The sequence below is a fragment of the Sitophilus oryzae genome, unplaced genomic scaffold, assembly GCF_002938485.1.
Source record: "Sitophilus oryzae breed Bouriz unplaced genomic scaffold, Soryzae_2.0 scaffold_1227_pilon_pilon, whole genome shotgun sequence".
Taxonomy (NCBI): Eukaryota; Metazoa; Arthropoda; class Insecta; order Coleoptera; family Curculionidae; genus Sitophilus; species Sitophilus oryzae.
The window spans coordinates 391,074-408,104 of record NW_022145868.1 but is presented as its reverse complement, the minus strand read 5'-3'; the positions used below and the strand labels follow the sequence as shown (position 1 = coordinate 408,104).

Genomic DNA, 17,031 nt, shown 5'->3' with positions numbered 1-17,031 from the left:
ATACGTCTGACTCTACACTTTGTGTCACTCTTCTGTCCCATCTTACCATCGAAGTATGTTCTGCTGTTAAATTTCAAACTGTTGTGTTTTAAAATGTAACAGGTAACGTTAGTGTGAACGGCTAGCCCAATGGTCGTTCCTTTTTCTAATTATGATGATCTCTGTTAATCTATTTATTTGTACTGACCTGATGCTTTGTAATAAAAATTCCATTCTTCTTTATGGGATTTTTTAAATATCTATGTCGCTTTCTGTTCTTTAAGTGTCTTTACTATGATTACAATCTGATTTTCGATGTGCTTTATTTATTGTTGTCGTAATATTGGAAAAATCTATTTAATAAATGTGTTGAGGTATAAATATATATTAATAATTTTGGGAAAATTATAGAATATATTTATATTTACGTCATTTAATTTATTAAATATAGTACAGTGAATGCCGGAAGTCAATGAATGTTAACAATTTCTACTAAAAGCTCACATTTACTGATTTGCTAACATTACGCCAGTAGAAGTCCAATCGCTAACTTTTACTAGCGAATGTTAGCATTCGCAGGAATGTGATATTCACTCGCCTAATGCGTAGTTGTTAGCTTTTCCTACTGATTGTTCACATTAATTGGATTTCCGTCTTTCACTGTATCAGATACACTATCTATATTCCTTGTGATTTAATAAACTAAACGTCATAGTAGGCGCAGAAATAGCATTTTTGATAGAGCTTTGATAAGTTTATGACTTAATCTAGACAGTGAAAGCGACAGCTGATTGTGAACAGTTGATGTTTTGATTGATGTTTCTAGATGACCGATACTCGTACTGAAACTCAAAAATTGTTGATTCTACGTCGATTGTGACTTTTTTTGTTTAATAACATTATATATTATTTATATTTATTCACACTATAATTAGTACAATTATTGCATATGTATCCCGCAATAGTTAAAAATAAGTTTTATACGAATAGTAACTATCTATATACATTTTTTTTTAAATTTCTATTTTCCACTACTAAGGTAAGTAAAGTAGAGAGAGAGAACTTAAGCTTAGCAAAAGAAATAGCAAACAATTTATTTTAATCAAATCAAAAGAGAATTTATCTATTATGCTTTATATTTTGGCATGTTTGTAATATCTATACTAACTGCATGTTTTTTTCTTGGCATGGTATTTATTAGCTATTACTCCACATTGTGGGCTGGGTTATTGGAGATGTGATGATGGTAACTGCATTAAAACGAGCAAAGTTTGTAACGGAATAGCAGACTGTATCGATAAAAGTGACGAGTCACTATTATACTGTTGGACTTTCGAAAAAAATCCAGGTAAATGGATCATTGCTTTAAAAATAACAGTATTTTGCTTTCAAATGCTTTTTTAAGTATTTGTTTCAAAAAGAAGCAACATATTTTTACCTATTTTATTCATTTATCATAAATATCATAATTCAGCAACATATGATTTACATTTTTTAGTACTTTTTTAAATAATGGTTGATTCACGTTCATAATATGTATACATCTGCTATTTTGTTGTTTTATAATAACGTTGCCTGAATTTGCCTGCACTTGTACAGCATTACTTATTTATAGAAAATTTGAAATTGTGTAAATTACATAAAAAGGGTTATTACACTATTATATTAATAATTTTTGGAAAAAAAATTACCAGAAAATGTTATGTATAATCCGACTGCTTTTCTGCTGTATATATTACTGTAAAATGTGTATTATATCAGGTTGAATGCGGATTTTTGCACCGTTTGATGTCGGGACTCGCACAGATACTTCACAGAATATTTTGACTAACTGCACGGAGAGAGTTTTTGAAATTTGCGATACACGTTTTTGATTTGGTTTTTGAAAAATCTAGGGCCTCAAGATTGTCCCCAGGGATATTTTCAATGTACGGAGGGTTTTTGTATTATGGGCTACAAAAAGTGTAACGGGATACCGGATTGCGATGACTATAGCGATGAGGAAAATTGTCCTCAGTACGTTCCTGGTATGTTTTTTTATATTTAATTTTATTCGATTCACTAATAACTATGAGTTTTATCTATATCGGGCTCAGGTTTTATGATCAACTAAACGACGTGTAATTTTTATAGAAATGGAATAACTTTAAAAAATCCAAAGTTGTCTGTTTTATATATTATTTGTTGTAAGCTTGGTTACTCAGAAGATACTCTAAGTTTAAGAATCTTTGATATCTTAATTACTAATTATGAAATCATATTCAAAGAAATGAGAGTCATATTCAATGTCGTTACTATATATTTGCCACAGAGTTATTTACGTATTTTTATTTATTTCTATTTCGATTTAGTTAATAATAATACCTTTTGTTAAACTTTTTTGTTAGAATACATAGTGTAATATTCCTGTAATAGGTATATATTGGCATGTACTATTTTATGCATTAAAATTGATACAGAACTCTTCGTATTTGCTTTACAAAATAAAGTAACACCAAAGGTTCCAACCCTCAACTGTAATAGTATTTGCTCTAATTATAATAAATATCTCTAATTTTCTATAACTAAGTTTATTTAATTTTTGTTTAAACTCTAGCTATATTTTATTATTGACTACCTTTCAATATTTCTGGACACTCTGATTTCTCATTTATACAGGGTGGTCCGAACTGTATTCCGGAAACTTCGGCAGCATATTCTGCAGATAAAAATAAGTAAAAAGTTCGTATAAATGTATGTCTTAAAATGTTTACTTTCAGAGATACAGGGTGTAGAAGTTTCATTTTTATTTCGATTTTTTCTAAATAATTCTTTGTAAAAATCGCTACGAGCAACCGTTCTTAAGATATTTAAAATGGAAATAGACAATACATGTCATTATTGACGAAAAATAGCACGTTGAGTAGATAGTTATTTCACTGAAATAATAAATTTGGGAAATTTTAATTTTTTTAAATTAATCATACATTTTGCTGCAAAAAATGATGATAAAACAGTTTCGGTTGAACTTTTGGCACAAAAATATTTCAAATTTATGATTTCAGTCTAATTTAGTCAACATGTTTAATTTATGTCAATGATGTCAGGTATTGGTAATTTCGATTCCAAATATCTCGAAAACCATTACTCGTAGCGATTTTTACCAAGAGACTTTTTTACGTAAAAAATGTCGTAAATGTAATTTTTTTACTCAGTAGGTTTATACAGGTACGGACAAAAAGTTATTACTCTTCAAACCAGTTAAACAATATGTAGGTGGCGCCCTCTATCTCCGAAACTAAGTATTTTAGGACATACATTTATACCAACTTTTTTACTTAATTTTATCTGCAGAATATGCTGCCGCAGTTTCCGGAATACAGTACGGACCACCCTGTATACTCACTAAAATTTTCTCAGTATTTGTATCTTTGCAGTATTTCTTTCTAAACCAAGTTTTTCTGTGTATTATTAGCTATACCCTATCTATTGTTTAGTACAGATACCAAACTGTATATCAGACGACTTATTTCATTTTTTTACTTCTCCTTTGACAGACCAGACAAATAAAATTTGAATTATATACACGACAAATAAAAAAAAGATAATTTATATGATATTTATAAATACTTTTAACCAAGTCGAACTATGAGAAAATTTATTGGATGTTTCCATGACCATTTTCGTGACAGGAATCTATAAATGTTCTTCGGAAGAAATAAAAAAAAACGTTGCAATTGATTTGATGTTACCAACGATTTAAAGATATTTTAATATGTCATTTGATACAGGGCGTATAGTTTATATATTAGAAGAAGTAATTGTTTTAAATAAATAATAAAAGTTACACAACGAATAAATAATTTTTAACTTTTTTAATATTGGACACCAAAATAATATTGATTGTTTTAATATTTCTGATACTTCCAAAAATATACACTTAGCTATTGGTGTGGGTATTCAGGCAATCGTTGTTAGAATATATAGAGCGTAACAGTTTAGATGAACCGAAATATTAAAATTGTAATTACTAAAACATTTAGTGGTATTTAAAATTTTTAGTGTAGAATTAAAGGTATTTTATGAATCTTGTAGAAGTATATGAATTATTTTAGTAACTGTTACACACTATATAAATTTAGCTAAAGCCACATTCCATTAAAAGTAGCGCTTAAATTATTTTTTTTTAATTATTTAGAATTTAGTATTTGTAATCATTCATTTAATGTTCATTTTTAAACAGGATGAATGGTTACATTCGCCTAATATTTCTTCAATTACTATTTTATATAAGAGAACATTACAATTATTTTTTGCAAACAATTTTATTATATATTCTTAATATATTTGACACAACTTATTTCATTCAAACCATTATTTTTAGTACCTAAATATAGACTTATTAATAGTAATCAAATGAAGTATGGAAAATTGTAATGACCTCTACTGCGCATTCTAATGTTATCTGCTCTTTTGCTATGCACCGCTTCATCTATGCACACAGATACTACACACTACGATTGTGGTCCCAACGGTTTCGACTGCAAAAATGACATTTGCATCCACCACACATACCGCTGTGACGGCTACAAGGATTGTCCTGACGGCTCGGATGAACTAGGTTGCAACAGAACATCTGTGGGTGGGTATTTCTTCTTCCAAATTTCTTAGGAACATTTTCGTTACAACCACGATACACTAACTACCAGTATATTTTCTAGCGCAGGTTATGACGCATTGTGCGGTAAGTTATTGCGCATATACACATATTCATGCGCGTGCCTGCTTACTGAGCGTTATGTATAGAGGATGGTTCAAAATGTGCCATCTCTTGTGGGGAGGTTCCTCACGTAAAAATAAGATTTATTTTTGTATCAACATAGGTCCGATTCTGTTTTGTTTCGTAGGTAAAGAGGGTTAAAGTCTTCTTTTTTTATTTAAGATGTGTATATTCGAATATCTAAGTAGGTACGCAGAGTTTCATATTAATGATTATAAGTCTACAGGTTGTTTGGTGAAGGTTGTGACTGGTAGCAAGTGTATCGTAGATACTCCTGAACTTCTTCCTTAATTGGTTAGTAAAATTTAATTTTGGACTTTCAGTACCTTTATTTCATAGACTGGTAGTATAATATATCGGGTACTTTAATATCTGCTGTCTTACAAGTACATGAGTATCATGTGCACGAAAGTTATGCAGATGTTAAATAAGACGTATACGTTGTACTTGCACCTACTTATTAAATCAAAGTGACGTATGTAAGTCCAAATTTAATCTATGTTATCAAAAATCTTTAAATACACGTTTTGAATTAACATTTATTACACATTATGATCTTCGCATATTGCAAATATTGAAAACTAATTTTTATTTAACAAAAGTTAAAGTTTTAAAGTTTAGATGAGCTTTGATATTCATGAACAAACTTGGATTATTTCTGTAAGTTCCATTTTATATTACAAATAACACCACAAAGCTTTGCTTTATTTTTGCTTTTCTATTACTTATTGTGCAACAGTACCGTAGAATAAATATTAATCGATTATTTTATCTTTACATCCGTAGGTAAGTATAACATAGTAATTTAACTTATTAATAATAAGTATGAACTATAAAACTATAAACATATATTATAATATAGAGAATATCTCGGAGAATACTTTGGAAGTAGTTTTTTAGTGAATAGTATCTATTTATCTGTACGTATTATCTACATATTTTTATAACCGCTTCTTAATATCTTTTTGAAATAATATTTTTGGGAGCTTTGTTTAATCTATAAGCCAAATAGAATGTATTTTAATTTTATACAAACTCATTGGTGATGGTTGCCATTTTACTATGAAATATTTTTAGGCAGATTTTTATTGATTTTAGATATGTATGGTTATGAGTAATATATTTTCTTTATTTTATTTTATAGTATACTTAGGGTAATTAAAAATATTCTTAATAGATACAGAGCAATCGGGACAATGCGCACCTGACGAAGTTCGGTGTAGGGATCGTTCCTGCATCAAAGGCAAAAGATGCGATCGCGTTTACGATTGCGTGGACGGTACTGATGAAGTCGATTGCGAATATTGTACTTCGGGCGAATTTCAGTGCCGATCAGGAGGCTGTATCGATGAGAGACTTCGTTGCGACGGTCTTAAGGACTGTCAGGATGGTTCCGATGAAGAGGGTTGCCATGGTGGTACGTTGTATTTCTTCAGCTAAACATATCCTGCTCTTCCTTGGACTAAAATATTATCTAACCAGAAATAGCCAGGCTTGGGCGAGAACTATTAATATTAACTCCTTGGGTAAATTGCAAGATGGCTCAAGAAGAAATGACTTGATCTAACCTTTTTCTAATAGCATTGAGCCTATGAACATACTTTTTCAAGTACTAAAATTTTATTTGACCAATAATCTCAAGGCCCGTTCTAGAAACATGAACCTTATTAATATGCTTTCCTCTGGACTAAACATATAACTAACAAATTGTCTCCAAACCTGTTCAAACAGCTTTGATACCGTGAGCATGATTCTTTATGGACTAAATTCTTATCTAACCAATAATCTTTAGACCTATCGAAGAAGCATTGATTTAATAGTAAATCTTTATTTTTAATTCGTTCTAGATCTCGTGTTCTAGACAACTGCTAACTGCTTGTATTTTTGATTTTAACATCTTATAGTTAATTAATAGTTAATTAAGTTGCTTGATATTAAACAAATAATTTTCAATATTTGGAATTATTATTACATTATTATGAACAAAGATAGTTTATTTGAATTTGCTTTTTTTATATTTTTCTTTCAGATTTATTTGTAACTTTTGGTACAACATTGTCAATTTATCATATGTTCATATTTTCCCACAATACATTCAAAACATACATCAGTCCTCACATTGTCTTTCTATCAGGATATTTTTTTAATCATTAACATTTTGAGAAAATTTCTTCTACTAAAATGGATAATATATCCTTTTACCCTTTTTAAAATTTGGATTTGCTCTGGATTCATATTTTGTGTACCATACGTCTTTGGTAAATCATACATATTCAAACTAAATTATATTTTTTTATTTATAATAATTAATACTAAAAAAATGCAGTTTTCTGGCTGTAAGTGTTTAATTTTCTTAAGTTGAAATTATTTCTAAAATCTCTTAAACAGTTTATCCAGAGAGGTGTCTAGACAACGAGATTGATTGTGGAGATGGCCAGTGTGTTAGTGCTCATTCTAGGTGCAACGGAGTTAGAGACTGTGCTAACGGTCGAGACGAGGAAGGCTGCCCTGTTACCACAACCTCACGTATGACCCTTATTATTAATACACTGAGGTGCATAAAGACGCAACATGATTTTTTTTCGTCAAATTTAAAGTATTATATATTTTGTTTTATTTTTAGTGCTATTTTAATTAATTTTTTAATAATCTGTATGTAAATATATCAACTTTATTTTGCAAAATAAGTTTTTTATAAACTTTAGTATTTGGCTTATTATAATTGAAGTTTTTTTTACTTTAACTTTGAAACACCCTGTGCAATAAATTCGTGAGCAAAGTTTTTTAGAATATTACTTTACGGACAAAACCATGACTCCTGAGTATTTTGTTTTTTGATTCATGTCAAAACATGCCTTGATTAATTTTTAAGAGCGAAATGAACTTGCTACCAACATTTTACAATCTTTTCAATTATCATTGATTTTTGATGTTACTTTTTAATATAACGTGGTGACTTTCATATTGACAGTTTAGCTGTAAATGTTCTAGGAAAATTTGCTCACGAAATTATTGCACAGGATGTTTTAAAGATAGGGTAAAAACAACCCTTCGATTAAACTTTACAATAAGCCAATACTAGAAGTCAATAGAAAATTGAGTTTGTCAAGTAAAAGAAGATATATTTACAATACAGTTTTCTAAAAAAAATCATGAAAATAGGGCTAAAAATAAAAAAATAAAATACTTTAAATTTTACGAAAAAAATTCCATTGTATTTTTTTCACATCTGAGTGTATATCATACCTTTCCCCATCGTTAGTCTTTTTTGATATTGAATATCGATTTCGATTTAGGACCCTGCTCTCCTTACGAACTGGACTGTGGAAACGGTCAGTGTATCGACATTAGAAGACGATGCGATGGATATCGAGATTGTCCGAATAATAGAGATGAGGAAGCTTGCCCTACTACCACAACCCCACGTATGACCCTTGTTTTATTTTCATACTATATCTTCCCACTGTTAGTCCTTCTTGATACTGAATATCGATTTCGATTTAGGACCCTGCTCTACATACGAACTGGACTGTGGAAACGGGCATTGTATCGATATTAGAAGGCGATGCGACGGATATCCCGATTGTCCGAACAATAGAGATGAGGAAGGTTGTCTGCAAAGAAGTATGATAATTCAACGATTTATGCTTGCCCGAGTCTATTCTTCAACCTTTAACTCTCCAGTCTATTGATATATTATTAAATCCTCCTTCTTAACTTCTGGTTTGAGACACTAATGATGAAGAAGCTTGTCCACAAAGGAGTATAACGAGATATGCTTGCCCAAATCTATATCCTCAATCTTAACTCTAGTATTGATAACCTATTTTCTTTCTTGATAATAATCTGTTTGAGGAACTAATTTTAGACATTCCTTTGGTCGAATAATTTACTTCTATTGCCTGTCTTTTACTAATTAATTTAATTAAATAATTTTAAAATATAATTATTATCTCGTATTCTACCGTATACTGTAGTGAAAACAACCTCATAGTAAGATTTGATATAACGTTGTTTTATTTTGAACAGTTTTACTCCAGAAGTTCTTAACTTGTTCTTTAAAGTTTTTATTAGATATAAATTTGAATGTTTCAGTTTATATTTTTCTTTCTTCTTTCTTCTTTCTTCTTTCCTCTTTCTTCTTTCTTCTTATAGTGTATTTGTTGTCAAAAGGTAGCTCTGTATATGGTGTTATTTTAATGACATATTTACTGTACCTTGTTTAGACTTACATGTTATTTATAAGCCTACTCTGAGGTTGCTTCTATATGGTCTAGACGGTATTAATAAATATTAATATTAAAAAAAAAGTTTTAAATGTGCACGAATAGATAAAATTAACATTATATATGCATCCCGATTATGTAAATACTGAATCTTATATAATAATATAGAGATTATATTTATTACAGTTTTTAAAATCTAATTCAGGCGATTGGTGATAGTTTGAAGTAAATGTAGTAAGATTTTATCGTAATTAACATTCATTTGGAGGTCATCGTAGGTTTTGTGTAAGGTTGTCGTTGATGTCTTATTTTGTTAGTAGAATTTACAGCTTCAGTAGGTAATGTATCAAAATATTTATATTTCTGTCTGGCAAATTTATTTATCCAAAAGGTTGAATATTGTTCGGGAGTATCAATTTCAATGACTACTACAATATTGTTTTGCAATAATGTATGCTTTTAAAATATTTTATATAATGAACTAAAGAACGTGATATTTATTTCAGTAAATTAATGGTGGTTGGTTATGTATTTTTTTCTTTTTTAACTACAGAATCCTGCAGTAATGACGAATTTGACTGTGGAGATGGCGTTTGCGTTGATATTAATAGAAGGTGTGATGGACAAAGAGACTGCTCTACAAATAAAGATGAAGAAGGATGTCCAGAGTTTCCACCATTAAGTATGACCGCAGAAAATTTGTTTTCTAAGTTTGTTTTGTCTTCTTTGGAGTGGCTTATCTTATGCTACAGCTAATATTTTCTATATCTTCTCGTAAAATTTGACATTTTTCAGGGTTTTCTTTTTGAGTTTCGAGCCAATTAAGACAAAACTGTTCTTACAGTACATATTTTTAATACCGAAAAATAGAGATTTTTGAAAGTAATCATATAAAAATGGATTCCTTTTTGAAAGTTACTTTTAAAGAAAATATTTAGTTAGATAATATCCTAATTTTTAAATTAATATTAATAGTTCTTGAATTTGATATAGGTATCACATTTGTATGTAGGATTTTTTTTGGCTTCACGAAACTTGAATATTGTTAAACCTATGTTGACAGCTTCTCTTGTTGGATCTTCAGCTGCTTCAGCTTCTCGGTTCTTCGTTTGTTCGTAGTTTTTCTATCTTTCTTTAAAACAAACATGGATCTGTGCTTTATGCCTCTCTCTAAGTTTAAAAAATGAGCTAATGTTGGCGTTCAAAGCTAGAATATGAAATATTTTCCAATACTAATTGTTTTTTATTGTATTTGATTATCAAGGTTTGTGGTATATTAACAAATTTATTATAGCATAATACTGAAGCTTATAACATTCTGTTGGTTTTTGGTTTGGTTTGGTTTGTGGTTACTAAAAACAGTTTATTACTAGAGAACAGCTAGAAATTTTTCCACTGAAAGAGAAAATTAAAAAAATAAAAATAATTATTATCTTTTGTAAAATTCTATTGGGTTTAGAGGCTTATGGACACCAGTTTTCTAATCGCTATTTAGTCTTAAACAAATTTAACTAATCCACAGAAAACATGTAAAGTTTTAGGGGGTATATCTTCTTCTATTTGACAGAGGCAAAAAATGAGAAAGGAAAAGGTTGTTTAAAATGTCTAAATCTCAAGATATTCTTCATACTGAGACGTCTAGTGAAACATTGATATTCCCACTCTGTTAGTCTATCAGTGAAAATTGTATACGACTAAAAACCACTGAAAAGCTGATTTCCATTGCACTCTGAATCGAGCAACATCGTACAACAAAAAATATTTTTATTTTTCAATTTTCGTTTCAATTGGTAAAAAACCAAGCTGTTCTCAAGTAATACACAGTGATTATCTTATAACCCAACTATTTGGGTTCTATTTAGTTGTTGTTAAAACATTAATTGTTGTTAAACGTAAGCATGTTTATGTAGAGTCGTGTCCACCTGACAAATTTAATTGCGGAGACGGCTTGTGTATTGACGAAAGCTTTAAATGTGACGGTGTACCGGATTGTCAGAATAGTACTGACGAAGCAGACTGTGGTAAGTGTATGGTGGCGGTGAAAGCTTAGTAGATTTTATTCTGGCTTGTTTTATTACTCTTTTGTTAAATATAACTCTTCTCTAGTGTTCCTGTTTGTCAATTTGGTTTGTAGATTTTATTTTTTATAAAACAAAATAGTATTTTCAGCAACATCCATTAGCAGAACTATAATGGAAACTAACTCTATCTTCAGACTAAAATTGTAACTTCTATTAAAATAAGTTACAATTACAACAAGCTCGTTCACCATATGTTTTGATCAAATCAATAAGACAATTTATGAATTGTCTTAGCGCTACAGCTCTCAACTAACAAATGCTTTAGAGTGTTTACGATTAAATTCACTAACATCTGTCTCTGGATTGAGAAGTACTTGTCCAAACATGCAATAATAAGAAACTTTTTTAGCATGCCAATCAGATGAATTCCGATGCAGAGATGGTCAGTGCATTCCCCAATCGAGGAGATGTGACAGATACAGTGACTGTGTTGACGGATCTGATGAATCGGGATGTACCGGAATAATATGTCCAAACAACCAATTCAAGTGCGAAAGAGAAGACCGTTGTATCCCGGATAGTCGCTTGTGTGATCGAAATCCCGATTGTTCTGACGGTTCAGATGAAAGGAACTGCCGTAAGTACCTCCGTTTTTATTACTTTTTTAACGTATCTTATAAATAATTAAATCTGCCAGTGTATAAGAATTTACTCCAAATGATTAAGAAATTTTTTGAACCTTTAACGAATTTCTTTATGAAATATAGAAGCTATCAAAAATTATTGACATTTTTGCTATACTGTATACCGTGCTGGCAACTCTTACTTTTGGGTTGGTATTTACATGTGTCGAAGTAAATCGCATAGGGATCTGATTATATCGGAGTGAGAGACGGTGTGCTGTTGCGGCGTTGCCACATTTCTCCGATACGCCTTTCCCTATCAGACTTTTTTTCGAAAAGATAACTAGATAAAATCATTTGATATGATTCTGAGCATCTGAAATGGAATTATAAGGATATCGTTAAGGGGTCCATTTTTATAACAAGAACACGTCAGTAATCGCGATAATTTAAAATCTAAACTTTTTAACACATAACACGCGATAACTCAAGAACTACTTTAAATATATTTTTTTTAATTTTGAAGTTCGGATATTGTGCAAGATATTAAAAAATTAAAAAACCCATCCATTTACTTTTAGTGCATTGCAATTTTCAGCAATCGTGTAACTTTTTTATTTATAAAGATTTTCACATACTGTCTGCGAAGAAAATATAGCAGAGATATTAAGAAAGTTTTTGAAAAAAAACTATCATTTATTATTTCTAATTGACTTCGAGAATATCGATTTTTGAATTCAGAGTTCTAATAGCGTGCCCACTGTCGAACACCAACTCAATCCCACTTATTTTTAAAAATTTACAAACTATAGGGAAAATTACAACTATTCGTTAATAAATAAACAAATCAACGAAAAAGTATCACCAGACGTAATTAAATCGTGAAGCTGAACACATGATGTATGCCCTTCCCTAGAATATTATCTGCTATCCCCTCCCACGTCTCTAGCAATGTGCACAGTTTCTCGGTTTATTTCATACGTTTGCCAACGTTTTTACTTTTCTCTCTTTGTTCAGTAGGTTATAAACGGATTGTACTCTTCTTACAGCGGAAATCCCGACCCAAAACTAACCTTTGCTGGTCCTTAGTATAAATATCACGTAGCTAACTCCTGTTTTGTCATCTTGAATAGTAGTAATGTACTAAATATATAGTATATATTGATAAATTCTTAACCTACAAACTGTTGTTTTCTGACCACCTCGGCCAGAGACTTGCCACGAACCTGAATGGTTTCAATGCGATGATGGTTTGGGCTGCGTCGAGGCCAGCCTTAAGTGCGACAACGTCTACGACTGCAAAGATTTCTCTGACGAACAAAACTGCTTCGGTTAGCCTCGAATTTCTGCATCTGTGTTTATATATATTTTCTTGTCTTTCGATTATTTACAGTCCCCTATTGTGTAGATCTATATCGAAAATATATTCTTCACCCTGGAAATCAACATTATCGCTTGAGTTTTTGAAATGAGACTTTTTACAATATCTGAAACCTCGTTACTGTAATAATACTGTCAGAAATAAAAGTAAATTGAAAGTTTTATGATTCCTGAAATGTAATAGCTTACAGCATTCTATTAATTTGTATGTCCTTAGACCTAATTTTATGAATCAAGAAATAATGATTTAAAAACAAAGTTAGAGAAGAGGAGTTACAAAATTTATTTAATAAAGTTTTTACAAATATGTCTTCACTTTGTAATCTAATAACTCAGGAAGAAGAATATATTATACTGTAATCAAGTGGTGGTCTATATTTAGTGATATTATAAATTTATAGGTTGTAGATCAGTACGTTGCGTAGTTAGACGTATTTATATATTACAGTCGTGAATAGTATATTACTAGAAGTTGGTATATGATAAGTATATGTACTATAGAAATTATAGAACATAGATAAATGTGTAAGAATTTGATTATATATTACTTTTTTATTTAGATACATCCATATTATATATTCTATTTGTCCTAGGTAATACTAAAATATTATGGTAGATGACTTTTGGATCTTTAATTAGTTAGTTTTTTTAATCTAATGCACGTTTTGTTGGCCTATTTTATTATTATTTTTTTATAATATTTTTTTTATAATCTGGATATCATAATATAACAGATTATGGAAGACTATTAAACTAATTAAAATTATTTATCATAGTAAACATTAATGAATATTAATAATTTTTTTCTATATTGTAATTTTTAGCAAATGCACTATTATTTTTTGCAATGATTATATATTAGTTTATATTTAAACTTTATATTTAATTTAAGCATGTTTTTTGTTTTTATGTTTAGTTCTTTTTTTATAATTTATTTAGCTTGTTCATCCGATGAGTTCGGCTGTTCAGACGGTCAATGTATAGACAACAGATTGAAATGCGATGGACGTCCTGATTGTAGAGATAGATCTGACGAATACAATTGCGTAAGACCAACACCTAAACCTGTTACTTTGCCTCCAGATGTCAGTCAGCGCAGTTGTCCACCTTTCTATATTAACTGCGTGTCTGGTGATGATTGTATACTGCGCAGCCAACTCTGTGACGGACACGTCGATTGCAGAGATCTGTCTGATGAAAACAATTGCGGTAAGTTAACGAAGAATTTTCCTAATTTAAAAATCATCAAAATAGTCAATAACGAATATGAACATTATTTCAATACTTACTTGTGTCCACATTTTAAATCATTTGACCAAAATTGAGAAGTAAAAAAATAAATATGTAATTTTTATTGTATATTTTTCAAATTTCGAACATTCAAATGATTTAGAATATGGTATATGTCTTTATTTGTTTATAATGATACTTCTTCGATAAATAACTGACTTAGGATTCAACAAAGGATGTAACCAAAATGAATTTAGATGTGAAAATGGACCCTGTATCAGTCTAAAACTTAGGTGTGACGGAAAAGTGGACTGTCCATACGATACCAGCGATGAATTAGACTGTCATTTTAGTCTACTGTGTAGGTGTGGTTGAAAAATAACACCTAGGTTGTCTTTTGATTTTGAAAATTGCAAATGGATAGTTTAATTTTTAAACTGTTTTATTTACTTCAACTAAAAACAATTTTTTATTGACAAAATACTGATTTGAACAGTATATTACAAAATTGGATGAAATCTAACATCGAATTGGCTTCAATATGATTTTTTTTTATTCGAACTAAACATAATTTGCAACTCCAACTATATTGATTGATGAACGGTTTTTACAAAATTGAATAGAATAATAATTAGGTCTAACCTCTCTAATTGGCATTAAAAAAATTAATACATAACAAAATAAATTTTTGAATTTGCGTTTATTTAGTTGAGTTTAGCAAGGATGCATTGGAATCAACACTGCTCAGATCAAATATTAATTAAATTATTTCGTTTGTAGACACTAGTGCTCAAGGTCTTCAACTCAAGACGTATCCAAACCAGCAGGAAATTAGAGAAAGTGAGTATTAATTATTATCGTTTATATTATAGATTTTTCTTTGTGTTTAAAAGGTGATGGATCTCTTTTTATGTTGTTATTAATGGTACATATTTATTATATCCTGTGATCTAATGAAAAAGTACGATTATTACTTATTTAAACTTGGCTATAGCAATCGATAAAGTTTTTGACGGTAACAGTAACACTGATCGTAAGTTTTAAAACACTAAAATTACTATTTCCTGTTTGGTGCCCAACGTGGGGTCATAAAAAATAGTATGACTAGGTACCTGTTAAACTATTTTAAAAAATATAATAAATAACATTTCTTTTAAAATTACTCCTTAAAATCATTTTCTTTAGTATTTATAAACTTCTTACTTTAGAAACTAAGAACATTTTTTTATGTATAGTAATCTTTTTGCAACTGTTCAATTTTTTTCAAACAAAAAACAAAATTGTCTAAATATTTATTTAAGAAAGTTGCAGGATGATTACAGAACTGTTTTTCTAAGTCTTCCTTTTTTGTTCTTACACAAATATTTAGTCTATTTAGTTTTAGTATGTAACTAATTGTTTTTGTCTTGTCCTATGTCTTTTCACGAGCAGACAAGTATAAACTTGGTGAGTAAACTATTGTCCCATCATGGGGGAGTGGACATCATGCTGATTTTTCACCAAATAATACAAACACCCATTTTTGATATCATTTCTAATCAACGATTTTTTTTTATCAAAATAGATGCTTCAAATTTACTCGACATGTAGAAAATTAGTTTAAATCATATAATTTTACATTATTTAACCACTTATGATTCAAGTTATACAGGTGCTTCATTGGTTTACATCAGTTTTAATACCAGTATTTAACAACTACAATAACATACTTATATGAAACTTGTATATATGCCTTTAATCTTAATACTTCAAACGTCAATTTGAGAAAAATACTTTTGAAAGAGTAGTATCAAATACATATACGAATGTACATTTTATGATGCAAATTTGAAATCATTTTTGATTCTATTATTGACGGTTTATTTGAAAAATTAATTATCTCAGTGGGTATGTATAAAAAAGTCAGAAACAAACTATTAGATTTGATCGAGATTTAATAACAAGATCAGATTTTAATAAAACATTTTACAAAAAAGCTAATAAAAATCCGCAACATATGTATAAATATTGATAGCTTGGACTTATGGTCCAACAAAGGTTTTGTAGATGTTCTTCATCTACAAAAAAGGTTTTGTAGATGTTCGGGGTAATATATTTTTTTCACTTTTTCAATGGTAAAATATGTACAAGACAAAAAATCATTACATGGTTTTGAGAAAAATTTACTTTATACAACTGAAGATTTTCTTTGGGACAGATATAATTGAGATACCCGGTACACAATATCATATTATCCGAATCATTTACTAAAAAAAATTTTTAAATTTGACTAGCTATTCATTTTAATGCTTGACATCTATACTCCTGTAACAGCTGACTTGGTAAAGAAATTCTAGTGATTACAATACATTAATACCTTCCATTTTGTGAATATAGATCGTGAAGTTGTCTTCCAATGTCGTGACGAAGGACCAATAAGGGCAGAAGTCGAATGGCGCAGAGCCAATGGTCAACCTTTACCACCTGGATCTAAAGATAATCATGGACGTCTGGAAATACCCGATATTAAAGTTGAACACGCTGGAACGTACGTTTGTGTGGCCAGGGGCTTCCCACCTGGTACTCCTGGAGCTGAATTGGCAGTTCAACTATATGTAGACAAAGGTATGCTGTTTAGATGTTGTAAATATATGTATCCACTCCAAGTGTCATTAAATTGTCAAATAAAATATCTTCTTGTGCTGATAATCGCTTTCATACCTTTACCTTGTCACCAGACAACTTTACTAGCTTATTGACACTTGTACCTATTATTAAAACATATTTTTAAGATCATTGTTAATTTTGATATTGATAAAAATGTATTTATCAGG

At 29.8% G+C, this 17,031-nt stretch overlaps 1 protein-coding gene across 9 annotated transcripts in view; it reads left to right on the top strand.

The window, feature by feature from the left end:
• Positions 1 to 17,031, top strand: part of LOC115874102 (basement membrane-specific heparan sulfate proteoglycan core protein) — a 220,336-nt gene that overhangs the window by 166,363 nt on the left and 36,942 nt on the right. For all 9 annotated transcript variants that reach the window (XM_030889171.1, XM_030889169.1, XM_030889167.1 and 6 more), the window contains 13 exons: positions 1,181 to 1,327; positions 4,463 to 4,600; positions 5,916 to 6,155; positions 7,127 to 7,264; positions 8,035 to 8,163; positions 8,243 to 8,362; positions 9,518 to 9,646; positions 10,875 to 10,985; positions 11,395 to 11,622; positions 13,928 to 14,197; positions 14,999 to 15,058; positions 15,650 to 15,664; positions 16,595 to 16,822. In XM_030889171.1, the coding sequence (XP_030745031.1) occupies positions 1,181 to 1,327; positions 4,463 to 4,600; positions 5,916 to 6,155; positions 7,127 to 7,264; positions 8,035 to 8,163; positions 8,243 to 8,362; positions 9,518 to 9,646; positions 10,875 to 10,985; positions 11,395 to 11,622; positions 13,928 to 14,197; positions 14,999 to 15,058; positions 15,650 to 15,664; positions 16,595 to 16,822 (1,953 nt within the window). The remainder of the gene's footprint in view (positions 1 to 1,180; positions 1,328 to 4,462; positions 4,601 to 5,915; positions 6,156 to 7,126; positions 7,265 to 8,034; positions 8,164 to 8,242; positions 8,363 to 9,517; positions 9,647 to 10,874; positions 10,986 to 11,394; positions 11,623 to 13,927; positions 14,198 to 14,998; positions 15,059 to 15,649; positions 15,665 to 16,594; positions 16,823 to 17,031) is intronic.